Source organism: Sarcophilus harrisii, chromosome 1 (assembly GCF_902635505.1).
Source record: "Sarcophilus harrisii chromosome 1, mSarHar1.11, whole genome shotgun sequence".
In the NCBI taxonomy this organism is placed as follows: Eukaryota; Metazoa; Chordata; class Mammalia; order Dasyuromorphia; family Dasyuridae; genus Sarcophilus; species Sarcophilus harrisii.
In genome coordinates, this window is record NC_045426.1 from 339,979,320 (window position 1) to 340,005,239 (window position 25,920).

Genomic DNA, 25,920 nt, shown 5'->3' on the forward strand with positions numbered 1-25,920 from the left:
TTCTTTATTTTAGTAAAGTTCTGTGAGATTCTTTTGAGAATCAGCCCTTCCAGCCCTCTTTGTAGTGGCTAGAAACTGGAAAATGAGGGATCCCATGTTGAGAATTAATAAAATTGTTATATGAATATTATGGAATATTATTGTTCTGTAAGAAATGACAACAGGAAGATTTTAGAGGGCGGAAAGACTTAATGAATATTGAGTGAAAAAGATAAGAAAATATTATATATTTTTTTTTTTTTTTTTTTTAATTTTAGCTTTATTTAAGGTTTTATTATATGGGTAATTTTGGTTTATTAAATTTAAATAAAATTTAGGACCAAGAGAACTTGGCCACCTAGAATGTGATCAACCAAACATTTCCAATGGAGCAGTAAGAAGAAAGCCCCCAAGCAAAATCTGGGAGATGATAAGAATTTACATTGAATTTAACCTCAAAAACCCCATTTTGATTTTTCAAGGTTTGTTACAGAGCGATTCATGAAAAAAAGTTTAAATTATTTTTGGTTTAATTTAATTTTAATATTTTTTTCATCTTTCACTGGGAGGGGAGTGGGGAAAAGGGAAAAGATTTTGGAAGTCAATGCGAAAGACCCAAATAAACCCAAATAAAAGGAAAATAAAAAAAAAAATAAAAAAAGAGACAATCACCCTTTTTCCCCATTCAAAACAAAAAAATAAAAAAACCAAAAAAACATCAATTAACACACACAAAAGAAAAGAAAAGAAAATTCAGAAAAAGGAGACAAAAAAGGAGGGAAAAGTGGACAAAAATTATGTGTACTTCCCAAATGGGCTTTTAAGTCCTGAAACTGAGTTTTTTTTTTTTTTGTTTTTTTTTGTTTTTTTTTTATTTAATAGCCTTTTATTTACAGGATATATACATGGGTAACTTTACAGCATTAACAATTGCCAAACCTCTTGTTCCAATTTTTCACCTCTTACCCCTCACCCCTCCCTAAAATGGCAGGATGACTAGTAGATGTTAAATATATTAAAATATAACTTAGATACACAATAAGTATGCATGACTAAAAATTATTTTGCTGTACAAAAAGAATCAGACTTCTGAATTATTGTACAATTAGCTTGTGAAGGAAGTCAAAATGCAGGTGTGCATAAATATAGGGATTGGGAATTCAATGTAATGGTTTTTAGTCATCTCCCAGAGTTCTTTTTCTGGGCATAGCTAGTTCAGTTCATTACTGCTCCATTAGAAATGATTTGGTTGATCTCGTTGCTGAGGATGGCCTGATCCATCAGAACTGGTCATCATCTAGTATTGTTGTTGAAGTATATAATGATCTCCTGGTCCTGCTCATTTCACTCAGCATCAGTTCGTGTAAGTCTCTCCAGGCCTTTCTGAAATCATCCTGTTGGTCATTTCTTACAGAACAGTAATATTCCATAATTTTCATATACCACAATTTATTCAGCCATTCTCCAACTGATGGACATCCATTCAGTGAAACTGAGTTTTTAAGAGAAAAGTTTTCTTTTTATATCTGTGAAATTTCTTCCATCTACTCATTCCCTTTGTTTACATGCAGAGTAGGGTGACTGATATTTTTAGTTTTTTTCATCCATACAGTCAGGTGATTTCAGTTTGTGTTGACTCACCCTCTAGAATTTGTCCTTCAGTACCTAAGACTAGACCACAATAAAGACCAGAAATGTTTCTTCTTTATTCACCCACTTATTTCTTTGGTTTTCAGCTGGTGTAAAGTTCAGAGTCCTTGAGCAGGAAGTGGGCAGGCCTCTTCGACTGTTGATGCAGGTAATACCAGAACAAATCACGCTTGCTTTCAACCTGTGGCTATGACCAGGGCTAACATAAGGATACCAGCTATATTAGCTACATGTGGGACCACTGGTAATTTTACCTTCTCTAATGACTTTTATGGACAGGGTAAAAGAGAATAGAAACTCATTTTGTTCTGCTTCAGTCTTCTCAGAAATGTCCATTTGTCATCCATATGCCTATTCTCATAATGGGTACATAAACTGGGCTCACTTGCAGCATTGCTGAAATAGCTTTGGTTTTGCTTCTCTATGAAAATTCAGCTGCTGATAGGGTCATTTTCCCTCTCTAGAAAGTAGCACCCATATAACAGTGACAAACTCGTATTGAAATGTTCTTATTGTTTCTTTAGTAGGGGCTATTTAGATGGAAATAGAGTGGAACCTGTAAGATTTTGAAGTCCTTCAAAATCATAATTCATATTCTATAGATTTTCTGGTCCCCTGGCCAGTTAAATCTTTCTTTTTACAAAGTTACCCCAACTTTCTTGTTAAAAATGTATTTTTAAACCACATAGCAGCTATTTCTTAAGCTTATTCAGCAAACCTATTGAATCTCAGCCCTAAATCAAGAGTGTGAACATATTGTGCATAGCCGAGTTATGAAAGGACCTGTGGGAATGTGATCTTTTAAGAGTTTAGAGCCCCACCTGCCATTAGCTTCTAGCAGATTAATTTTAGACAGTGACCCATTTAGAACTGGGAGAGGGAAGCAGGAAAATTTGCTATTCTGTAGGAGAGGATCTGTTAGTGCCAGGTCACAGAAAGCTCACCATTCATTTAATTAAGGAAGTTGATCCTCATGCTTTTAAAAGTGTACTTCAATATAAAATAGCCTGCAGCAAGACTACATTGTTCAACTTAGTCTAAAATACATATTCCCTTTGGTTTGTTCTCACCAATTTTCCTTCAAATGACTTGCCCTACTAGTTGTAGTGTCTTAAATAAAACTAGCTTCTATTTAGAGGAGGAGTATTCTAGATCATAATTAAGAATGAGAATCATGACTGCATATAAAATCTTTTAAAAATATGCCTGCCTTTTAAAACTCCAGGTTGGTCCTTTTACCTCAGAGCAGTCCATTTGGGAAATGCTTTGTTCTTATTTAACAATATTGAGTCACCAAGTAACTCAATTGAAGCTTCAGACAAGTTGGAACTATTATGGGTTTTTACAGGTCTGGCTTTGCCTTGACAACAACAAACATCAGAGTTTCATGCTTCATTATTTAAAGACCATTCTCTCTGAAAGAACATATGAAAGATGACTAATAAATCTTTTAGTGGGAGTAACTTGTCACTAACAGTACTTTCTCATTGGAAATCACAAAACATGGACTAAGCAACATTTTTGTCTCATGTGTTTTTTCTCACTGGTGGGTTAAATGAAGGTTTAAACACTGAACAGTAACTCTGAACAAAGAAGAAAAGTTTGAAAACATGTAGAAATGGAATGAAAAGAGTCCAGTGTTAGGGACCAGAAGACTTTTGAGTGCAGGTGTCTGTTCTGCTATTTACTAGCTGGGTGACTTTGAACAAGGTTTAGACAAGACAGTCTCTAAGGCCCCTTCCAACTCTATCATTCTGTGATCCTATACAGGAGGGAAAGTTGAGAAATAGCAAGCTGTTATTATAAAGATGAAATTTCCTTTCCTTGAAATCAGCTCATAGCATGGCCTATATTATTCATAGATGCATTTCTGAAATACCATCACTTATAAATAGGAACACTACATAAGTAAGGTTCATCTTGGAAGCCATCCAAGGAAATTTAGTTTCTAAGATCTTTTCGGAATTCAGTAAAATATTTTTTTAAGGACCTGAATTCTTGGATGACTTTATAGTGAGGGATAATGCTGGGGAAACTGAGATCCTGAGGGTTCAACAGAATTAGCTTAGAAGTTCAGAAGATTTCTTCCAGACTGAATCAAATAGCCTGATTCCTAATTCATTTAGTGTTCCATATGTCTACAAATTAGGACTTAGGTAGGACTTTATATTTGGTTTTCAGAAACTAAAAATTGTTCAATGAAAAGGTACAGTTTTTGCATACAAGTCTCACTGTAATCCTTTAATCTAGTGTTCTCTTACAAGAACTTAGTTCTTTTAATTTCATAACAAGAAAATAAAGGGTGGATAGGTTCCATCTCCTATATATTATAGCAGTGCCCATGTTGCTTATTTTGTTTACAACCTGGATCATCCTGCTGAAAACTCCTCATTAGTGGGAGGAAGTGGGACACAGGAGATTTCAATGGATCCATTCTTTTCCCTTCTCCTCTGAGCATGTCTAAATAAAGAAATATAACATTCAAGGACATACCATAGCTTAGGTCATGGCAAATTTTTAGTTCTTTCACTTCTGATTTTAGTTCTAGATTATCCCAGAAAGTCTCCTAAAGATATTCTGTTTTTTAAAAAAAAAAAGTGAAGGGAAGTTTACAAAGCACTTATAGCATGGGGGTAGCCTTTAATCCACACAAAGAATAATTCTAGGTTAAAGTACTATAAGAGGTCTTAGAGGTGACCTGCCACCCAAACAGGGACCTTTGCTACTTCTTCTATATCTGCATTCAGTACCTCCCCAAGGGACAGGGATCATCTAAGATATCATGCATATATAGCACTGCTCTGAATTTTCAGCATGCCTGTATCTTTTACTGCAAGACCATTTTAACATGGCAGTATTCATCAGGAGGAAACCTGGCAATGAGCCCAAAAACAAATTCCTCTACCTCTTGTAGATCCCTTGAGGTGTATCCGGCAGCACAGTTGGGAATATGTGAAAAAGACCAAGACTAAAGTAGGGAGGTAAATACATGCATACTTTATGCTCTCCCTTTCTGTCTTTAGCTGAAGTTTAAACTTGACTCTCATCCTTGCTCTGGCCTTTCCTGGTTGTATATTTACAGATCAACCCTTTGTCGTACAGCAGTGTGGTACAAACCTACCGTCTCCCCACCTACAGCTGCTACCCCAAAGACTCCTGGGGCTCACTGTGTAAGAAGCTTTTTTTTGGTGAGCTCATCTACCCCTGGAAGCACAAAGAAGACAAGCAGGACTGAAGGGTGGAAATCTGCCAAATGTGCAAGCCCAAGCCAAAGCCAATGTTCTAACTCACTGTTCTTGGGCCAAAATCAGCATGAAGCTCACAGCTGCTGGCTCACTGTCGCCTGAACTCCCTTGGCCCAGAAGCCAAGACTTTAGCAGGGACAGGACTGGGCTTAAAGTAGGAAGGACTTGTGGAAGCTCTTTTAGCTTTTCCCTTTCTGTCTGAGCATTTAGGCAATATTGACTGACTGGAGGGAAGGGGGAGGGGTTATAATGCATCGTAGCTCTGTCCTTGATGGCTCTAGCTACTCCTGAGCAGGCCACAGATCAGTAGCTCTTTTCAAGGAAAGCTCAGTGTCTTGAGGGCCTCGACATGAGATGAGGATGGCCCTGCATAGTGGTACCCACAGATACCACACACTACCCCATAGTGTGACCTAGTTCTTATAACAGAGATCAGTCTCTAAGAGGTAAGTTTTGTTGAACATGAGCAGTTGCTACTGTCAGTCGTGACTGTGATGAGAATGTGTGTTCACCGTGGGCTGCCTTCCCACTCTCCTTGACTGAGTATGTCACTGAAGATCTCAGAAGCATTCAGATCATGTGCTGACAAATATAAGCTAGGAGGAGGTGCTTATCTTTTATATCATTTCATGTGTTCTTGATGAAAAACTGGCCTTTCCTTTTCCTAAACCACCCAGGAGGCTGGTAGGTGTGCTGAAGAGACAGTTCTGCCCCCAGAAAAACTGCTCCATTGCCGGAAAGAATGGGCTGCTGCTGGACTATTCAATTTCTCCTTTCATTGTTTTCCTTTTTGCCAAGACAGTTCCTAAATGTCATAGCCTATGATTTTGCTGTATGTATACTGTTAACCTGATGGGCACCAACTCCTCCTGATTGTTAACAAGCCTCCAGTTGTCACCATAACTCCCTAATGTTTGTTTTCCCTCTTCCGGGTATGTTTCGAATCCTCTGCATTCCTCATCTCCACAACTATATATGTGTGTGTGTGTATATATATGTATATATATATACACACACACATATATATATATATTTACAGAGCTCTTTGTTGTTTTCTTTTCAAAGATTGTACTAATAAAAATTGTGTAAAATCGATCTTTCCACTCGCCAAGAATTTAAAGGTAATAGACACCAATGGAATTTCAAATTAATATTTTCATTATAGGCAGAGATGCAAATTTTGGTCCTCTTCCTGGATACCACCTCCTTTCCATCTTGCCACAGGATTCTGAAATCCTGACTCTCACTTCTATTTGTACAAAATTTCTCTTTGGAGGACAGAACAGAGAGAACATCCTTTAAGGATATTCTGCTCCCTATAATTATAATCTCCTTGGTTAGCTTATATGGTCAGACCTAAAAATATCTCATTTCCTTTGCGTGCGTGCATATGTGTGTATGTGTGTGTTTCCTGCTAAAAATAACATTTCCTAGAGCTTTTCATAAGGGTTTCTTCTGAACTGCCCTAAGATCGTCATTTATAAACTCAATTTATAAACTCATTTATAAACTCAAAACAGCTACTATCCCCTCATTGGGCATGACCTATCCAGCCCAGCATTTACTTAAGATCCACTTAATGGGAGGCTCAGAGAAAATGGCCTAAATCTCTTGCTGATCCAATCCAAAAGAACTTTCCCCAACTGCTAACATTTCAGAATGAGCCACCATGGGAATATGAATGATGAAAGTTCCATGTGAAGCCAGGCCTCTATATGGACAAGAAATGACAGGTTCAATACATTACAAACCCCCTTCTGTTTGTATTTTGGATTTGCACACACAAATGATCATTTTTCAGCTACCTCCAGTGATATGGACTATAGTTTTCTATTAGAGTGCCTCAGATTCCTAATTAGAATCTTCTAAAACCTTGTTCCTAACCTTGCATTTACTTCTCTGGATGGAGAATATCAAATAGTTTTTATATTCATAGGTCTACCTTATACTAACAAATCTTGGTGAGGAAAAAATAATTTGTCTCCTTAAAAGATATGAACTGAGAGAGGGAAGGATGGAGGGAGAAAAATTTGGGACTCAAAATCTTACAAAAATGAATGTTGAAAACTATATTTATATGTAATTGGAAAAATAAAATTCTCCCTATTAAGTAAAGGGAAAAAATTACATGAAGTGGTTAGACTATAAGTTTCTTGGGGACAGGAATCATGTCTTAATTTATCTTGACCACATCAGTGCTTCTATATCATCAATCTTAATTTAAGCTTGATAATGTAGTTAGCATTTATTTGATGAATATTTGTCTCCTTAGAAAGTCAAACAAAGGAACTGGCAAAATTGGTTTCATCATGTTTATAAAGGCAATTAGAAACATAATTTAAATTAGAAACATAAACATAATTTATGGTTGTCTTTTGTTATTTATTATGAGCATAAGCTAAGCCCACCATGAAAATAATTACAGTTTACGTATCAGCATCCATTGCAGAGAATAAAGACATTGAAAAAGTCTACAAAGAATTAGATAAGATCCTCCAAACCAAGCCAGTACTCTGATACTTAGTAACTTCAATTAGAAAGTAAGAATGGTGAAAATATGTTGAACAGTATGATGTGTGAGGGGCAACTAGGTGGCACAGTGGATGGAGCCCCAGCCCTGAAATCAGGAAGACCCAAGTTCAAATGTGACCTCAGATACTTAATACTTCCTAGCTGTGTGACCCTGGGCAAGTCATTTAACCCCAATTGACTCAGAAAAAAAAATTTAAAAATAAATAATAAATGTGATATGTTACTAAATAAGTAAATGGTCAAATGACAGTTTCAAAAGAACATTCAACAACTATATGAAAATCAGTAATAAAGACAAGTTAAAACATTTTTGAAGTTTCACCTCATATCCATTAAATAATTAAGTGTTTTAAAAGACAGTCAATTTTGGAGGGACTATAGGGGGAAAAGGAATACCAATAAACTGTTGGTAGCACTATGATTTGATCCAACCATTCTGAAAAATAACCTGATATATAACTTACGCTGTTCAGATGCATGTAGTTTACCACTTCATCTATAATTTGACCTATTCAAATAAGTCATTGATGCTGCAAAAAAGGGAAATGGAAAAATGCAAATATTACAACTTGATTATTATTTCCTGCAAAAGCAATTTCCATAACAGGGAGGCCAAAAGAGCCACAAAACTGCTTTAACTGCATGATCTTCTTGGCACAGTGCCTTATGTTTAATAAATGCTTTTTCACCATGTCCTTGACATGTGTAAAGACATGGGACAAAGGAATATCAATTTAGAATATAAAGTCTTTTGTTTAAAAACTATAAAGGATGATAGATTATAAGCAGTATTATTGTAACCTATGCTCAGAATTTATTAGAATGAGGTAGCAGGCAAGCTTGCCTTTGGAAATTATTCAGTGTTTTTTATTGGTCCCAAAATTCTTCCTGAAACAAATTCCTATATTTTTAACTAATATTTTTTTTTCTAGTGGAACTGTATGACATTAAGTCACAGAATACCACAGTCACTGAAGAATTAAAGTTAAAATTACAGAGTATCAGAGAGATGCATGGTGGTCATGAGCTGACCACATTGCCAAGAATTCTACAGGATAAACATAAAGTCATCACATAAATGTATGACTGGGAAAAGAAAGTGGACCAAATGTGAGTGAGGGATAATTAATAGGTAGCCTGTGTGCTTCATTACTATCAAAAGACCTAGAAAAAGCCCCTACCTCTCCCTATAGAGAATTTACAGAAGGATGTGTCCAAGACTTTTAAGTGATGAAAAGACATAGATTGGTTGTAGTCATTGTCACTGGAGGAAGTACCCAGAGAAGGGAGAATCACAGCTTAGCAAAAGAAAGATCAAATATAACCTCATATGATAAAAAACCGATGAAAATAAAGACAAGCAAGATCAGCAACCTAAAAGCAGAGCATTCATTAATGAAACAGGCAGGAAACTAGCAATAGATGGAACAAATTTTTCAAATTTCCATAATCTGTTTTCATAATTGGTGATGGGAATTCTCATACGTGAGTCTGAATGCCCGAGTCCCTGATGTTAAAAAAAAATAGTTGCACAGAGCCACACCGGTCCAGACTGTAAACATATTCAAGAAATCTAACAGTAAAGCAACCATGAAAGATATCCTAAGTAGGCAAACATACTAAACAATGGGGGAAAATGAACTGTATTTTTACCTAAAAGATTGAGAAACCATTAATAACTAGCAAGCTACATATATACTTTCTCTTTGTACAGTCTTTCTATAAAGAATATCTACTGAATACTAAAGGAATAAGCAAATTTTCACAAATGTTTCTCTAAGGCAAAAAATGAAAGGGGCAAAGAATGCAAAATCCCATTTTAGATTTTTTTTTTATAAAAAAGCATTTGACTTGACAGATCAATAGGGAGTCTAATGTGCATGTTAAAATTTTAATCATTGATAAATTTAACTACAAAAACTTGTTTTATTAAGATCAGAGAGGCACAAAGAGGAAGATATATGTTTGATAAAGGTATTTGCCACTGCATGGAAGATAGATATACTGTGAAAGATCCAAATGGAAGAGACATTTTTCCCTTTGTTAGTGAAATGTTTCTTTTTGCAAATAACATTGAAATAATTGTATCAAACTCCAGATCATTACCTTGTCAGTAAGACCCATAATTTCCCCAAAGAGATTGCCTGAAAAATCTATATAGGAAAAACTAAGCTCAAAATTACCATTGTTTTGACTATGATATATTGTTAGGTGACTGTCCATTGAGTTGAAGTGTGTAGATATGTGTGTGTATTTGCGACACTATAGATCACTGATAACTATAGATCATAGTTATACAGCAAATAGGCTCCAAATTGAATGGGAGTGCAAAAACAATGTATTGGACAGGAAGAAGAGAGCAAAGTAGATTATTTTTGAGGAATTTTGTAATTCTTTTAATAATTCCAAACTATTCCATAGCATAAAAACCATTCTCTTACACATATTTTCCATGTAATACAATGTCATCAATTATGAAATATTAAAATGTTAAAAGAATCCAAGTTGCAAATGACCCATAAGACAATGGGCAAAAAAGTAGGCTATAGCATATGTGATCTGTGTGTAAAATGGCATAAAGGATATGTGATTGGTATGGATAGGAGCTTGTCATGGGGTGAGACCAAGGATGGCACCTAGAAAATGCAAAAAAGATTTTGATAAAGGGATCTAGCATATTTGAATCCTTTTTGGAGAGTATGTGGGGAAAACATAGACAAGAACTGAACAGGTCAGAGTCTGCATCAGTAGTTCCGGAAAGCTAGGATCTTGGAAATAAATCACTTTTCTTGGTCTCTATTGCTTTATTTGTTTAAAAAAAAAAAAAAAAAAGGAAATGTAGGAACTTAGCTCTTGGAAGCTGTTTGAGGTCTACTAAAAAGCTTTAAGTATCAAGGAATTTTCTTAATAGTGTTCAAAGTTTTGGGGAGATTTTTTTGGAAGAAAATACTGATTTTTGCTCTGATTTTCTTAAAGGCTCTGGCACCCTCCTGTACTTTTAATAAAGGCAGCTCTGTAGAATCCTGCATCCAACCAATTGCCCTAGCAGTCAGTTTCCATTGTATTCATTTGTCCCTTTTTAATGTATCTGGAAAATGGTGAAAACTGCATGACTGATTCTTGCATATCTCTAGGCAAGAAAGAATTCCTCCTACATTCCTCTGTTGTTATCCTATAAGCCAGTGGATGTTGTCAAAAGCTTGATGTAAAAGCAAGGTTATTCCTTTAACTAGTAGCATTTTCCATTCTGCCAACTAAATGAATACTTCTGAAAGGATGTACTCAGTGGGCTACCAGGCTCTAGAATATTCACTGCTTTTGTTCACAATAGAGGTGGGTGTGTGTTCAGGCTTGTCAGCCCAACCCTGAACCTTCTATCCTCCTGGGAGACAGTGGTCTCTTCTCTATTGCCTCCTGTCTCATGGGTATCAACAGTAGGAAAACCCCCACACAAGAAGCTTGCTGTTCTAATTGCTCATATGTGTGGGAAGCATAGGTCACATTTCACTGATTAGCATCATAATGCTGTTGAGTCAGTACCCCACGGTACACGATCTTATTCTGGAATGAGGGAATAACACTCCTTTACAGTGGCCTAAGTTTCAGCTGTGTATGTGAGGGGTAGAGGGGAGAAAAAAGAAGTGCACTTTCTAATTGCAAGCAAAATTTTCCAAAAGGATCTCTCTTGTCTGTGGCCAACTGCATGGTGAACAGAGCCCTTATAAAATATATTATTTGGTCAATAAAGCTTTTGCAAATGACAATTAGCACACACACAGAGAGAGAGAGAGAGAGAGAGAGAGAGAGAGAGAGAAAATGATGTAAATAGATCTTTTGGGGGGGGAAATGATGTAAACCGTGTACCTTTTAAAAAAATTTTAGGGATACAAAAAAAAGATCTGTTTACTTCAAAAAGAAATAAGATTTAGTAAAAGAAATCAGAATAAGGGTATTTCACTATAACTGATACGTGCATGCTTGGGCCTGATTTCCCACTTGGAGTTTTCTAAAGGAAGGATTCTGATCCCCCAGTTTCTGGTGGAGTAGCATAAATCCAAGAAAATACCATAGTACCCAAGCCCATACTTTATATTCTTAGAAACTTACTTTATTGTTTTGCTATCAGGATCGCTGGGATAAACAAAATTGAGACTAGTTTTACATGTCATTTGCAGAGGGGTGCTAATTGGGGGAGCACTTTCTAATATGAGAAAAGGAGTCACTCTACTACTTTCCTACCTTTCTGTGCAGCAGAAACTATATTATTTTGATCATCTGACAAGCCCAAAGGTTTGTCTTTTCTGTCATTTCTAGGTTTGGCCCCAGAAGGGAAAGGAACATTTCACATCACAAATAATTTTTCCACAGATAACACCTGGCCAGGTAGTTGATTATATGTGATGATTTCGTGGTCCACCATGTTAACCAATCACCTTTTAATTTAACCCTTTTTTTTTCCTTCCTTGAAAATAAATTTTTTGTAAATTGTTTTGGAGGACAGTTCTGCTTTGTCGATCTTGAGCCCTTTAAGGAAAGAGACAGTAGTGAGTGTATGCTTCTAACCATTTCTCTATTCCCCGCTTCAGCCCAGGACTGGCAATCTGGAGGGGATGAGTAAGGAAGCTATGATAGTAAGGCAGAAAAACAGTTCTCCATCTCAAGTCCCTTCCTTCACCACATAATGGTAGCTGTGGAGTCATGGATCAGGCCCTCTCCATCAAAACATTTAATCCTACTGTAATGTGATCTGGGATATATCAAAGGTGAGCTTTTGGTGGTTTCCCCCATTCTAGTGGATTATGACCTCCTGGAAGCTTGAAAATCCCTTTGTTCATAATCTCCCAAATCTTTCCCATTTTACATATACTGATAACATTCTCTAAGAAACATCCAGATAACAATACCTGAACCAGTAACTAGTCAGTCATTAGATACATAACAGATACCTTCTTTAGATACAGCAAATCTGCTCTTGCCCTTGCCTTTTCTGTCCCTTTTCTAGTTCCCAGTTCTCAATAAGGAGGGGGGCCTGGGTCCATGTTTCCTGGGGAAGGAAAACCTGCATATGGTAGGTGAATCCTGGGAGACAACTAGAATTTATTGTTTCTTACTAGGAGCAGTTTAGCCCATTTGCACTCCCATTCCTTACCAGGAGGGCTTCTGCCATTGGAAGCATTAGTCCCCTAATTGGCCAGCCTCTGAATTACCGGAATATTAGTCCAGGCTTAGAGGCAGAAGGGGAGCAGAAGTGATTGCATGAAGATGGTGAAGGATAATTTTATGCCTTCCCTTTGGATCCTTCCTGCTTTTTAATCCCTGATTCTCTGGATGGAAGAATTCGGTAAAACAGACCTGCCTAGACTGAATCAGGAACCAAGAAAACAGTCTTTCTCCACTTTCCCAGATTCAATGTAGAAACATATCTTTCCTTGTCTTCTGAAGAACCAAAATGGAACTCTGAACAACCAAAAAAAAAGCGCAGTCTAGTCACTACCACAGCATTCATATACTCTTTATTTATGGAAAGAGTTCTAGAATTAGAGTTAAGGGATCTTTGCCATTTCCTATTTGTGTGACCTCACTGAGCAAATTACTTTCTTTCTATTGACTTTGGTGTCCTCATCTTTATTTTTTTCCCATCAATAGTATTTTCTTTTTCCAAATACAAGCAAAGCTAGCCTTCAACATCCATTCCCACAAGATTTGGGTTCCAGATCTTCTGTTCTTCCTTATCTCCCCTACCTACCCAAAATAGTAAGCAATCCCATATAGGTAATATATGCACAATCCCTCTAAACATTTCCATATCTACCATGCCATGCAAGAAAAATACAACCCAAAGGGGAAAAAACTATGAGAAAGAAAAAGCAAACAAAAATGTGAAAATATTATGCTTTAATCCACATCAAATCACATAGTTCTTTAGATGTAGATAGCATTTTCCATCCCCAGTTTATTAAAACTGCCTGGAATTACTTCACTGCCAAGAAGAGCCAAAAACCCATCATAGTTGATCATCCCATAATTTTACTTTACTTTATACAATGTTCTCTTAGTTCTGCCCATTCCATTTAGCACTAATCCATGCAAGTTCTTCCAGGTCTCCCTGAAATCAGCATGCTCATCATTTCTTATAGAACAATAATATTCCATTATATTCATATACCATAATTTATTCAGTCATTTCTTAACTGAGGGATATCAACTCCATTTCCAGTTCCTTGACACTATTCTTTTATGATCTCTTTGAGATACGGACCCAGTAGAGACACTACTTCATCAAAGAGTATGCATAGTTTTGTAGCCCTTTGGGTATAGTTCCAAATGTCCAAGAACCTTTTAATTTAATGTAATCAAAATTATCCATTTTGTATTTCATAATGTTCTCAGCTTCTATGGCCATCAATTTTTCCCTTCTCCACAGATCTGACAAGTAGACTATCCCTTGCTCTACCAGTTTGCTTATAATATCACCCTTTATGTCTAAATCACAAACCTATTTCAACCCTGTCTTGATACAAGGTGCCAGATGTTATTGATCAATGCCCAAAGCTTCCATTACTTCATTTTCCAATTTTCCCAGCAATTTCTGTCAAATACTGAGTCCCTATCTCAAAAGCTGGGGTCCTTGGGTCCATCAAACAATAGATTACTACAGTCATTGACTACTATGTTCTGTATTCAAACCTATTCCATTGATCCACCACTGTCTTTTAACCAGTACCAAAAGGCCTTGCTGACCGTTGCTGTTCTAGGTCTGGTATGGCTAGTATGTCCTCATCTTTAAAATGGAGTGTTTAGATCAAAGTCTTTGATCTAAAGTCTTTTCATCTCTAAAGTCCTATGACTCCAGGAATGGGATACATCAATGTAGATGAAGTGGGAATTGTTTGGAATCCAAGTACTATCCCTAAAATGGTAGCAGATGTCCCAACTGAGAAGGGCGCCCATATTCTGTATCCTGGCTTTAAAGCTGGAAGGGACACTGGAGTCCAGTGTACAGTCTCCTCATGGTACAGAAGAAGAAACTAAGGCACCTAGTAGTTAAATGCTTTGCTGTCATCTAAGGCAACATTGTTTTGTATTTTCACACACTGTACCACAGACATTTCTAGGGGAGAAGAAAATAATATAAGGTCCTTCATGCCCTTCTTCTGTCTCATGTAGTTGACAGTATAAGGTAGGACCAGGATACCCTGCATAATTAAAGCACTTTTCTTCCTCAGGTGCTTTTGTATCCATCATCTTAGGTACTTTCCTTTGCTGTGATTCAGTTTCCCTGCTTCCAAAATGAAGCCCTTTTTTGAAAAGGGCTAAAAAATCTTTCAACCCTTTCTCTTTATGATTTCCTGACAAGATGATCTCTAAAGTTCTTTCTGGCTTTCAAAATTATATGACTATAGTCAAAAATATAAATGTAAAATGGGGATTTAATGCCAGAGATTATGTCTATTTTATAGATGAGAAAATTTGAGAAATTAGATGTTCTGACAGCTAATTATAGGCAATGGCAAATTAGAACCCAGGTCTCATTACTCTGCAAAGAGTGATTATCTTTATACTACAACCATTTCCTTTCAGGATCACAAGGTGCTGAGCCTTGCAGCCAGATTTTTAAAGCCTCTTTCCCTCCAAGCCATCTACGGATGCAGCCCTTCCCTTGGCGTTCCTTCCCACGTACATTGGCATTATTAGCACCATCTTCAAGTTTCTCTGGGTTAATGCTTTTTCTAAAAGGCTTTATTTCCCTTAGGAGATAAAATGAGTAGCTCTCACTAGGCTGGGCTCCTCTCTTCCTCTCATGCCCTGGGCACTTACCTCCCCAATCATGAGAAGCTCCATTGCAATACATGCTCAGCTAGTGATTTTAAATCAGATGGAAGGGTCTGTTAATATGGATGGCATCTGTGCAGTTATTCCGTGAGCTCTCTTGGGCCTCCAGCCATAGTCCTTTGGCTGCTCATGTGTCTAAATGGCACTTCTTCCAGCCCAGGTTAGGAGCTACCTCCCCAAGGCTATAACAGAACAGAGTGAAGGCCAAGGAGGAGTAAGGGTGACACTTGGAAGCTGGCAGTCTCCGTGGCATAGCAGGTGAGAAGGAGGAGGTCTGACTTTTCCCTCTGGGCTGAAGATCTTGACCCAGAACCTGCCCGCTTCTGCCTGGTGTCGAGGGCTAATGGGACTTGAGAGACTTTAATGGGAAAAGGACCCTGAGGAACGGCACATCTGCCTGCAATAACTGCATCAGCTGGTGACAGGGCTCTGAGTCCATCCTAGTGAAAATTGTACTTCATTCTACCCACTATGTTCCCCCTTCTCCCTCCCCAACTGCTGTAAATGTAGTAGTACCTTATGGATCTCCCTTTTCCCTGGAGCCACTGGCAGAACTAGTTTTTCTCCTCTTTGGTCACATTGGGCAGATGGTGTGATTCTCACCCCCTCCTGCCTGATGAGGGTTGGGGCTTCAGTAATCCTCACCAAGGCCACATGGGGCATGGAAATGATGAGAGAGAGCAAGGCTCCTCATCAAAGGCCCTGATATACACTGATAACACAAGATGTGGAGTTTTCTAACAAAGAGAAGGAATCCCTAGGGGCTGAGAGGGGGAGGAGAAGAGCTAGGATGCTCCAGGCATCTATGAATATTTCATTAAATAAAAACTAGAGTGAAGTTGGGGGGAAGGGGGGGCAGTGCTGAATAAATGATGTGATCCTTTAGGAAAGTGCCATTCCCTGGACTGAACTGTGGGTGTAGGGGCTGAGGGACATGCAGAGAGGGAATTGGTTGGGTGACCCAGAGTGGCCCCTGTGCTTCAGTTTCCCATGTGTGAAAAGTGAAAAATCTCCCAGTTCACAGTTAAAATGAAGAAGGAGTTGGAGCATGTGAAGTTGGCCAAGGCAGCACATCAGAAGTCGGTAGCTTTTTGGCTTTTTTGGTTTTTGGGTCTTTTTTTTTTTTTCAATTGACAAGCATTTATTAAGAATCAGCTAGATGATAGGATGGGAACACAAAGAATGGGAACCAAGAAGGTCAGCACGCACATAAAGATAATCCAGTAATGTAGGAAATCGTTATGCCAGAGAATGAGAGGGTTCTTTCCCTAAAGTGCCCAGGGTCAATCAAAAAATTTCAGGATGATCACTTAAGGCTAGCTCTCAACTCCTGACCAGCACCATGACTACTTACAATCAAAGCTGTACTGGGGACACAGCTAATATATAAATAACAACAGGTGCTTTACTAGGGCGATGCCCCTCTGTCCGACTTTTTTAGTCCTAAAATATTGCTTCCATGATTTTGTTTACTTGCTCAAAACCCTCTCATATATCCCCATTGCCTATAGCAAAGTTTCTTAAACTGTGGTTCAGGACCCCAATTGGGGTCCTAAAACTGAATGTGGGACCTTTCGTATTGGCTAAGATGACAGGAAACGATAATGATAAGTGTTGGAGGGGATATGGGAAAACTGGGGTACTAATATGTCGTTAGTGGAATTGTGAAGTGATCCAACCATCCTGGGGAGCAGTTTGGAACCATGCTCAAAAAGTTATCAAACTGTATATACCCTTTGATCCAGCAGTGTTTCTAGGTTATATCCCAAAGAAATCTTAAAGAAGGGAAAGGGATCTGTATGTGCAAGAATGTTTGTGGCAGCCCTCTTTGTAATGGCAAAAACTGGAAACTGAGAGGATGAATACTCATCAATTGGGGAATGGTTAAATAAATTATGGTATATAAAGGTAATGGAATATTATTGTTCAATAAGAAATCATAAGCAGGTTGATTTCAAAAAACCATTGGAAAGACCTACATAAACTGATGCTGAATAAAGTGAGCAGAACCAGGAGAATATTATATACAGTAACAACAAGATTTTATGATAATCAACTGTAATGGACTTGGCTCTTCTAAAAGATGGCAATTCCATTTTAAGGCAATTCCAATAGATTTGGGATTGGAAACTGTCAATAGCATCCAAAGAGAAAACTATGGAGATTAAATGTGGATTAGAGCAGAATATTTTTACCTTTTCACTTTTCTATCTTCTTTTTCATTGTTTTTTCTATTTTATTCTGGTTTTTCTTGTATAACATAACAAATATATAAATATATTTAAAAGAATTTCACGACAATTCTCAGATGAAGAAATTGAAACTATTTCTAGTCATATGAAAAGATGCTCCAAGTCATTATTAATCAGAGAAATGCAAATTAAGACAACTCTAAGATACCACTACACACCTGTCAGATTGGCTAAGATGACAGGAAAAAATAATGATGATTGTTGGAGGGGATGTGGGAAAACTGGGACATTGATTCATTGTTGGTGGAGTTGTGAACGAATCCAACCATTTTGGAGAGTAGTTTGAACTATGCCTCAAAAGCTATCAAACTGTGATACCCTTTGATCCAGCAGTGTTACTACTGGATTATATCCCAAAGAGATTATAAAGAAGGGAAAGGGACCTGTATGTGCACGAATGTTTGCGGCAGCCCTTTTGTAGTGGCTAGAAACTGGAAACTGAATGGATGTCCATCAGTTGGAGAATGGCTGAATAAATTGTGGTATATGAAAATTATGGAATATTACTGTTCTGTAAGAAATGACCAACAGGATGATTTCAGAAAGGCCTGAGAGACTTTACACTAACTGATGCTGAGTGAAATGAGCAGGACCAGGAGATCATTATATACTTCAACAACAATACTAGATGATGACCAGTCCTGATGGATCAGGCCATCCTCAGCAACAAGATCAACCAAATCATTTCTAATGGAGCAGTAATGAACTGAACTAACTATACCCAGAAAAGAACTCTGGGAGATGACTAAAACCATTACATTGAATTCCCAGTCCCTATATTTATGCACACCTGCATCTTTTGATTTCCTTCACAAGCTAATTGTACAATAATTCAGAGTCTGATTCTTTTTGTACAGCAAAATAATGTTTTGGTCATGTATACTTATTGTGTATCTAAGTTATATTTTAATATATTTAACATCTACTGGTCATCCTGCCATTTAGGGAGGGGTGGGGGGTAAGAGGTGAAAAATTGGAACAAGAGGTTTGGCAATTGTTAATGCTGTAAAGTTACCCATGTATATATCCTGTAAATTAAAGGCTATTAAATTAAAAAAAAAAAAAAAAACTAATTCACTAAAAAAAAAAAAAAAAAAAAAAGAATTTCACATGTTTAACCTATATCAGATTGCTTGCTGTCTTGGAGAGGGGGGAGGTAAAAGAGAGAGGGAGAAAAATTTAGAACATAAAGTTTTACAAAAATGAATGTTGAAAACCATCTATGTATTTGAAAGAAAAAATACTATTGGGGAAAAATAGAAACTGAATTGGGATTCATAAAAAAATTGGCAATAGTTAAAGAGATCAAGTATTCTGTCAAGATTTAATTCTTTATGTAAAAATAAAAAAAGCACATCTATCTCATTAGTATGAATTTTGTTTTCATCTTTTATAAAGGGTAAAATTATATGTATACCAAACAAAAAATTGTTATAAAACTAATTTCTTTATTTTTTATCTGTAAATGTTTGACTTGTATATCTTTTTTTATATCTTTCTCAAGGGAAAAGGGGTCAAAAGTGGAAAAATTTTAAGAAGCCCTGGCCTACATGATCAAACCCAAACCTTTCTAGGTCTTCTACAACTTAGTCCCAAACAATCTGTTGTTCATTAATACAGTCAACAAATATAACTTTCCCAAACCTGACTAGTCAGATTAGCCAACTCACTGTCCACTAAGCACATTTTGTTCATTCCTACTACCATTCTTTAATTTCCTCCTGAAATTTCTTCTCCAGTCTCCACTTATCCAAAGTCTATCCCTTGTTTCAAAACCCAGTTTACATCCTTCATACTTTAGGAAGCCTTTCATAATCCCCCTAATCCACAATAATATCTTTTTCCTTTGAATTCACATAGCATATTTTGTTTATCCAGCTCATTTGTCACTTTTTATGTCAATAGTATGTAACCTGTATAAGTTATGTTTCTGTCCACAAGGGTTTGTCTAAATATGGTTCACAGGAAGGCATGAATAGATAGCTCCAGAATCTTGCCCACTGCTGTCCCCAAGTTCAATTTTGATTCTTGCCTGAAATCGAGGGTGAGATTGGGGCCACAAGGCTGATCATTTTGTTCTCTTTAGGTTAGGACCTGACTAGTAGTTCAAGACTAGAATTATATCTATTTGTTCACGTAAATATTTTTAGTTTAGGTAAAATGATTTTTAGGTTCAAATTGTTTCACCGAGTGCTAGTTCTTAAAGAGTAAGAAGTATCTAAGGCTAGATCCAAAAACTTAACTACCTTCTCATCAAATATTAGTTACAAAAAGACCATCACATCAGTTGGGGAATGACTGAATAAATTATGGTATATGAATGTTATGGAATATTATTGTTCTATAAGAAATAATCAGCAAGCTAATTTCAGAAAAGCCTAGAAAGACTTAGATGAACTGACACTGAGTGAAGTGAGCAGGACCAAGAATCTTTTCAATGTACATAGTAACAACAGGATTATCTGTGATGGATCAACTGTGAGGGACTTGGCTCTTTCAATTCCAATGGATTTGTGATAGAAACTGCCATAGGCATCCAGAGGGAGAACTAGGGAGATTGAATGTAGATCAAAGTATAATATTTTTGCCTTTTTGTTTGTAGTTCTTTGCTTGGGTTTTGTGTTGATCTTATTTGTGTGTGTGTGTGTGTGTGTAGCATGACAAATGTGGAAATATTTTTAGAATTACACGTTTAACCTATTTTGCTTGCTATCTTGAGAAGGGAAAGAAAAAGGGAGAAAAAATTGAAACAAAATTTTTCAAAGGTGAATGTTGAAAACTATCTTTGCGTATATTTGGAATAATAAAAAACTATTTAAAAAATAAACCAAATTAAATCTAAAAAAAAAAGACCATAACAAATGGTGAATAATAAATAAATACAAGAAGTACACAAAATCAGGTAATCTTTTCAGATTAAAAAAAAAACAATAGACAATACATTGAATGAGTGAGCTTTCTTACTGGGAAGAAGATATCTCTGCTCCCCATTCACAATAGGAAATTCCCAGAAGTCTCTAAGGAGGAAAGCTGAAAATTAGGGATATTCAATAGATCAGTAAATAGAAATGATTAACAGAGGGAAGGTATTGGAATTAACAGGGATTAGGGAAGGTTTACAATAGAAGATGTGATTTTAGTTGGAATTTAAAAGAAGCCTAGGAAGTCAGTAATCAGACCACAAGAGAAGGAGCATTTCAGGCATGGGTGAAAGCCAGAGAGAATGACCAAAACAGAAGTATTTTCAGTCTGTCTGACTTTTCTTGGCAAAGGCACTGGAGTGTTTTTCTATTTCCTTGTCCAGCTCATTTTACAAATGAGAAAAGTGAGGCAAACAGGATTAAGTGACTACTAAAGGCCACAGAGCTGATAAGTGTCTGAGGCCAGATTTGAATTCAGGAAAGTGAGTCTACCTCACTCCAGACAGTTCTCCAGCCACTATGTTATCTACCTTGGCTAGAACTGTTATGCCACAGTTCCCTTTTAATGTCCTGACCCAGTTTCCCAATTGTCCTATTCTCAGGTTATAACCTTTCCCTCTTAATGTTTGATAGGATAAAAGTCTTATATCTTTAGGTTATAATCATTCCTTCTTAATGTTTGACAGGATAAAGGTTTATCCATTTTAGATGTCATTAGAATATCAGCAACCTCTCCAGTACCTTCCTCCATTGTGTCATCCTAGGTGCCTCCCCCCATCAGGTTATCCCCATACAGATACCTCCCCCATTATGTCATTGTTCTTGTTATCCTATAAAAAAGCTTGCCCTCTGATACTTAGTGCTGGATTCTTTGAGATGATTCAGCCCTGGCACCAATCATGGATCCATTTGGTCCCAGTATATCTCTCCATTTAATAAATTATTAAATTGTTCTCTAATCTCTGTTTTGCTCAGTTTCTCTGGCATTACAGAACCAAGAGACAGAATATGTTATTCCTGGAATAACCAGGAAGCCTGTACCAAGGATCTAGGTGATGAAGGGCTTTGAATACCAAACTGAGCACTTTGAATTTGTTCCTAGAGGCAATAGGAAGCCATTGAGGTATATTGAATATGGGGGTATGTGCAACATAATTGAACCTGTGACTTATTATCAGTAAATATTTGATTTTATATACCTATATACATGTAAAAAGGCTAAAAGGGGTTACAAGTGGAAAAAATTTAGGAAGTTCTGGTATATGCTGTAGAGAGAGAAGAGGGCCCAGCACAGAACTTTGAGGGACCCCTACCTTTTGGAGATTATACGCTCTTTGTGATAGGGTACAGATTCCCTGGCCACATGTCCCATTACCCTAGGGACTTAGCATCCAGGGAATTTGCCCAATGCTTTGAGCAGAAACAACAGAGAGGGCAGGGGAGGCTTCTTAGAAGGGAATGTTGCATATTCCCAGCCTACCTGATTGGAGAGAGGGAATTGAAACTTGGATTCCAGGGGACAGATCTATCTGTTTTGAGGAAAGGTACCTTCCTTGGCAAGGTGCCTGGGAAATCCTTTCAGCAACTCCCCAGTAGAACACAACTACTCTTTGACACTCTCCTCTACCTATCTCCTATTCCCTGACATGTTTTGGAAAATCAACTCTCAGATCAGTAAGCAAAGGAGGTTCATAAGTAATTTATGTTAGCAGGTCTCTTCCCAGTTGGAGTAATAAATTATTTACTCCAATGACAATGTTTATCTTCCAAAGATGCCCCCTGTTGCAGAGCCTCGTGGCCATAATAGAAGAAATTCAGCTTGGCTGCTATGAGCATCTTCAGTCTATCCCATCAGGCTCCAGTGCTCTGACCTGCTGCTTCAGACCTTAGCTGGAATGGGACTGAAGGTTCCTTTCTGCTTCTGGACTTCATAGGCCATTTAGAGATCACCACAGAGGGAGGGCTCCCACCTTGGGGAAATCTTTCGTCTTTACAATTCCCATGTCCACCAGTTCTACCTAACCTCTGATGTCCTACCTTGCCTCTCCCCCACTTATGAAAATAACTTTTCTGAGAGCTTTTCATCAGTAAGATACATGTCTGATCTGTCTCACTATCACTGGGACTGGATTTTTCTAAGCCATCCATGCTCTCCCTGCCAGTCCTTATGATGGACAGCACATATGGCTTATAATTGAACTATGACTTTTCAAACAGCTAGTGTTGCTAAATTACCAATAGGATTAGGGGTTAGTACTAGGATTCAGGTTTCCATGTGAGACCCAAATCAGGACTTAGTCTAAAGTCCACTTGAAGCTTCCTATGACAAATGAGACTTTCCTTTTACCTTAAACAAAATGTAAGGCCCTTGCCTCTTGTCTCTGGAAGACAGGATAGGTAAAGAAAAGATTTGTGATGACACACGTGATTCTCCCATAGCCAACTTCTTTCTTTTGAAGTTTCCAGTTTCCAGCCTAATTCAGGGTCAAGCATTCTTCCTGGTGTCCTATCTCCTCCATTCAGAGGGCTTTGCCTAGAAAGTGAAAACTTCCCAGTAACTAAAGAGATCTGGGATTGGAAGACTGGCGCTTCCAGGATTAGCAGTTTTAGATTCAGCTTTAAGAGTCTGGAAAGAAAAACAGACTCAAGATTTCAGATCTTTATCTGGATAGCTCTGAAGGTAATTGAATAGGAAAACATGTAAAAAGTTTATATGGATGTGCTCATATTAGAGATGAAAAAACTGAGGGCAGGGAAGGGAGGGAATGAGAGGAGATGAACCCACATTCATTCCCAATTGACAATATTATAACATCTAAGCGTTACAGTTGATTCCCAATTTCTTTGGGATGTTTGATACTTCCCCAGAAAATGAATACAAAAGGGGAAAAGGAGGGAAGGTAGTGAATGAACAAAGATCCATAGCAGTCCCTTAGATCCAATTTTGTTCTGGGAAACTCAGGCCACTGAGGCTAATGTGCTCTTTATCTCTCAAACCCTCTCTCTCATACTAAATTGTGGCTATCTTTACATATTCCCTTCATATACAACATATATTCCCTTCATATATCCCAAACATCTGTCCTGCAAATCCTCCTCTACCCCCCCCCCCAAATGTAGATATTCCATAATGACCATCCTAGAGCACTCTTGGAAATTGGCATGATTTTGTAGTGCAGCAAACCAGACACTTTTGTCTTGTGCCAACATACATCATATATTTATTTCTCAAGTGTTCTCAAGAGTTGTGAGTAACAGAATAGATGAAGACACTGGAATTCACCAAATTTTCATGAAGTTACTGGATCCTCAGATTCTAAAATTAAGCTTTGGTTCTTCAACAGGATAAATATGGAAAGAGAGGAATACCTCTAGAGAGAAAAACAGTGGTAGAACTCCCATTTTCTGGGCCCTTTCTTAGAGGAAAGTTCAAAATAATGGCTGTTAATCCAATCTAAGACACATTTAAGTGCCTATTATGTTTGAGGTTAGTGCCACAAACTGAAGCTACAATTAATGAAAAGACAGTCCTTGCCCTCAAAGAGTTTACAACTTAAAGGTCTACACCTTTAAACACACAAAAAACAGGAAAACAGGGCAGGGCTGGAGGAAAACACATAGGGGTGCTGTTGGAGTGGAAACAAGGCAGAACAGCAGATGCAAAGTGGAGGGAACCACAAAGTCCAGTCTCTGCCCACTAAAAGGAAGTCATTGGGAAGTTTTTGGATTGCCACCCTCGAGTCCTTCTAAGGGCTTGAATTGGCTCTTGGAGTGATGAGGGTAGAGGTGATAAGCTTAACCTGAAAAGGGTATCTGGTTAGGTAATCTAAAAGCTGGAGAGGCTGAATGGAGTGAGTCAAAAAGTGAAGCCTTTGTAATTTTACCCTCCAATCAAAGAGAGATGGTATCTAGGTTCGAGTTATCAACAGGGCGATAAGATTAGAGGTGATGAACTTAACCTGGGAGGGGCATCTTGTTCTGTGGAGTTAAACCAGGCAGAGTAGCAAGTTGGAGTGACAGAGTGCCTCTCTAGGGAGACAAGTAGGTGGCAGGGTGGATAGAACATTGGACTTGGAACCAGTTTAAATATGGCCTCAAATTTGTCTACTTGCTATGTGACCCTTGGCAAGTCATTTAACGTTCCTGTGTCTTAGTTGCCTCATTTGTAAAATGAGACAAAAATAGCACTATCTCCTGGAGTAAAACGAGATATTGTACTTTGCAAGCCTTAGAGTTATATATAAATGCTAATTAGCATTTACTATTGGGATTGGGACATTCTGGGGCTGGGGTGATGGTGGGGGAGAGGAGGAATGGCATATATGAAAATATAGTCAATATGAAGCCTCAAGGTTTTTAATAATAATAATCTTGTGGAGCAGGAAGGGGCTGGAGAAAAAACATGAAGTGTTGACTATGGAGCAGAGAGGAGACAGACAAAAAAGAACCAAAGAAGTTATGTTTCGTGTCCTTGGGAGTTTATAGCCTACAAACTCTTTCCTAGGTAGCTACACTGGACAGAGTACTGAGCTGGGACTCAGAAGATCCAGGTTCTTAGAATCAGCTATACCATTTACTAGCCATGGAATAGGGGCAAATTACTTCCCTTCACTGGGTTTCAGTTCCTTTTCTTATTTGAGGATAATAGTCAAAACTCATCTGGTATCCTTAATTAGTTCCCTTTTTTTTTTGAAAGGAACATGCAACACAGTACTACATAGGGCCACGTTTTTTGAAAAGTTTTACCCCAGGAATGTAATGACTAGGCAAGAAGTTGAATGAGAAGAAATTTTGTAAAATTATAGTGGGTCTTGGTTACAATGTGTCAATCCACCTGTGCCAAAACTCTGATAAAAGGGCTAGGGATACAAACAAAGGAGGAAAAGGATTTTCTTTGCTCAAAAAGCTCCCGTTCTAATAGGGAAGAGAACACAGGCAGGTTACAATATGTGCCTCTAGAGGGAGGGTGAACTTAAAGGGGAAAATTTTGAGGTTCTCTCCTTGTACCACTTTGACTCTCAAGCTCCCCCCTCCCCCACCACGCCATTCTACTCACTCACAATCACAATGCTAGATCTTTAAAAAAAAAAAAAAAACTTTCAACAGTATTTTATTTTCTAAATACATGTAAAACTAGTTTTCAGCATTCATTTTTTTAAAAATTTATTTAATAGCCTTTTATTTACAGGTTATATGCATGGATAACTTTACAGCGTTAACAATTGCCAAACCTCTTGTTCCAATTTTTCACCTCTTACCCCCCACCCCCTCCCCTAGATGGCAGGATGACCAGTAGATGTTAAATACATTAAAATATAAATTAGATACACAATAAGTATACATGACCAAAACATTATTTTGCTGTATAAAAAGAATCAGACTCTGAAATATTGTACAATTAGCTTGTGAAGGAAATCAAAAATGCAGGTGGGCATAAATATGGGGATTGGGAATTCAATGAATGGTTTTTAGTTGTCTCCCAAAGTTCTTCCTCTGGGCATAGTTGGT

General features: G+C 37.6%; 1 protein-coding gene across 3 annotated transcripts in view; it reads left to right on the top strand.

The window, feature by feature from the left end:
* Positions 1–6,157, top strand: part of PIGQ (phosphatidylinositol glycan anchor biosynthesis class Q) — a 65,991-nt gene extending 59,834 nt beyond the window's left edge. For 2 of the 3 annotated variants that reach the window (XM_031945714.1, XM_031945715.1), the window contains exons 10-11: positions 1,716–1,777; positions 4,712–6,157. In XM_031945714.1, coding sequence (XP_031801574.1) covers positions 1,716–1,777; positions 4,712–4,864 — 215 coding nt within the window. In that variant the 3' untranslated portion in view covers positions 4,865–6,157. Of the gene's footprint in view, positions 1–1,715; positions 1,778–4,543; positions 4,611–4,711 lie in introns of all 3 variants that reach the window. The other variant, XR_004230820.1, reaches the window with a different exon arrangement.
* Positions 6,158–25,920: the final 19,763 nt, after the last annotated feature.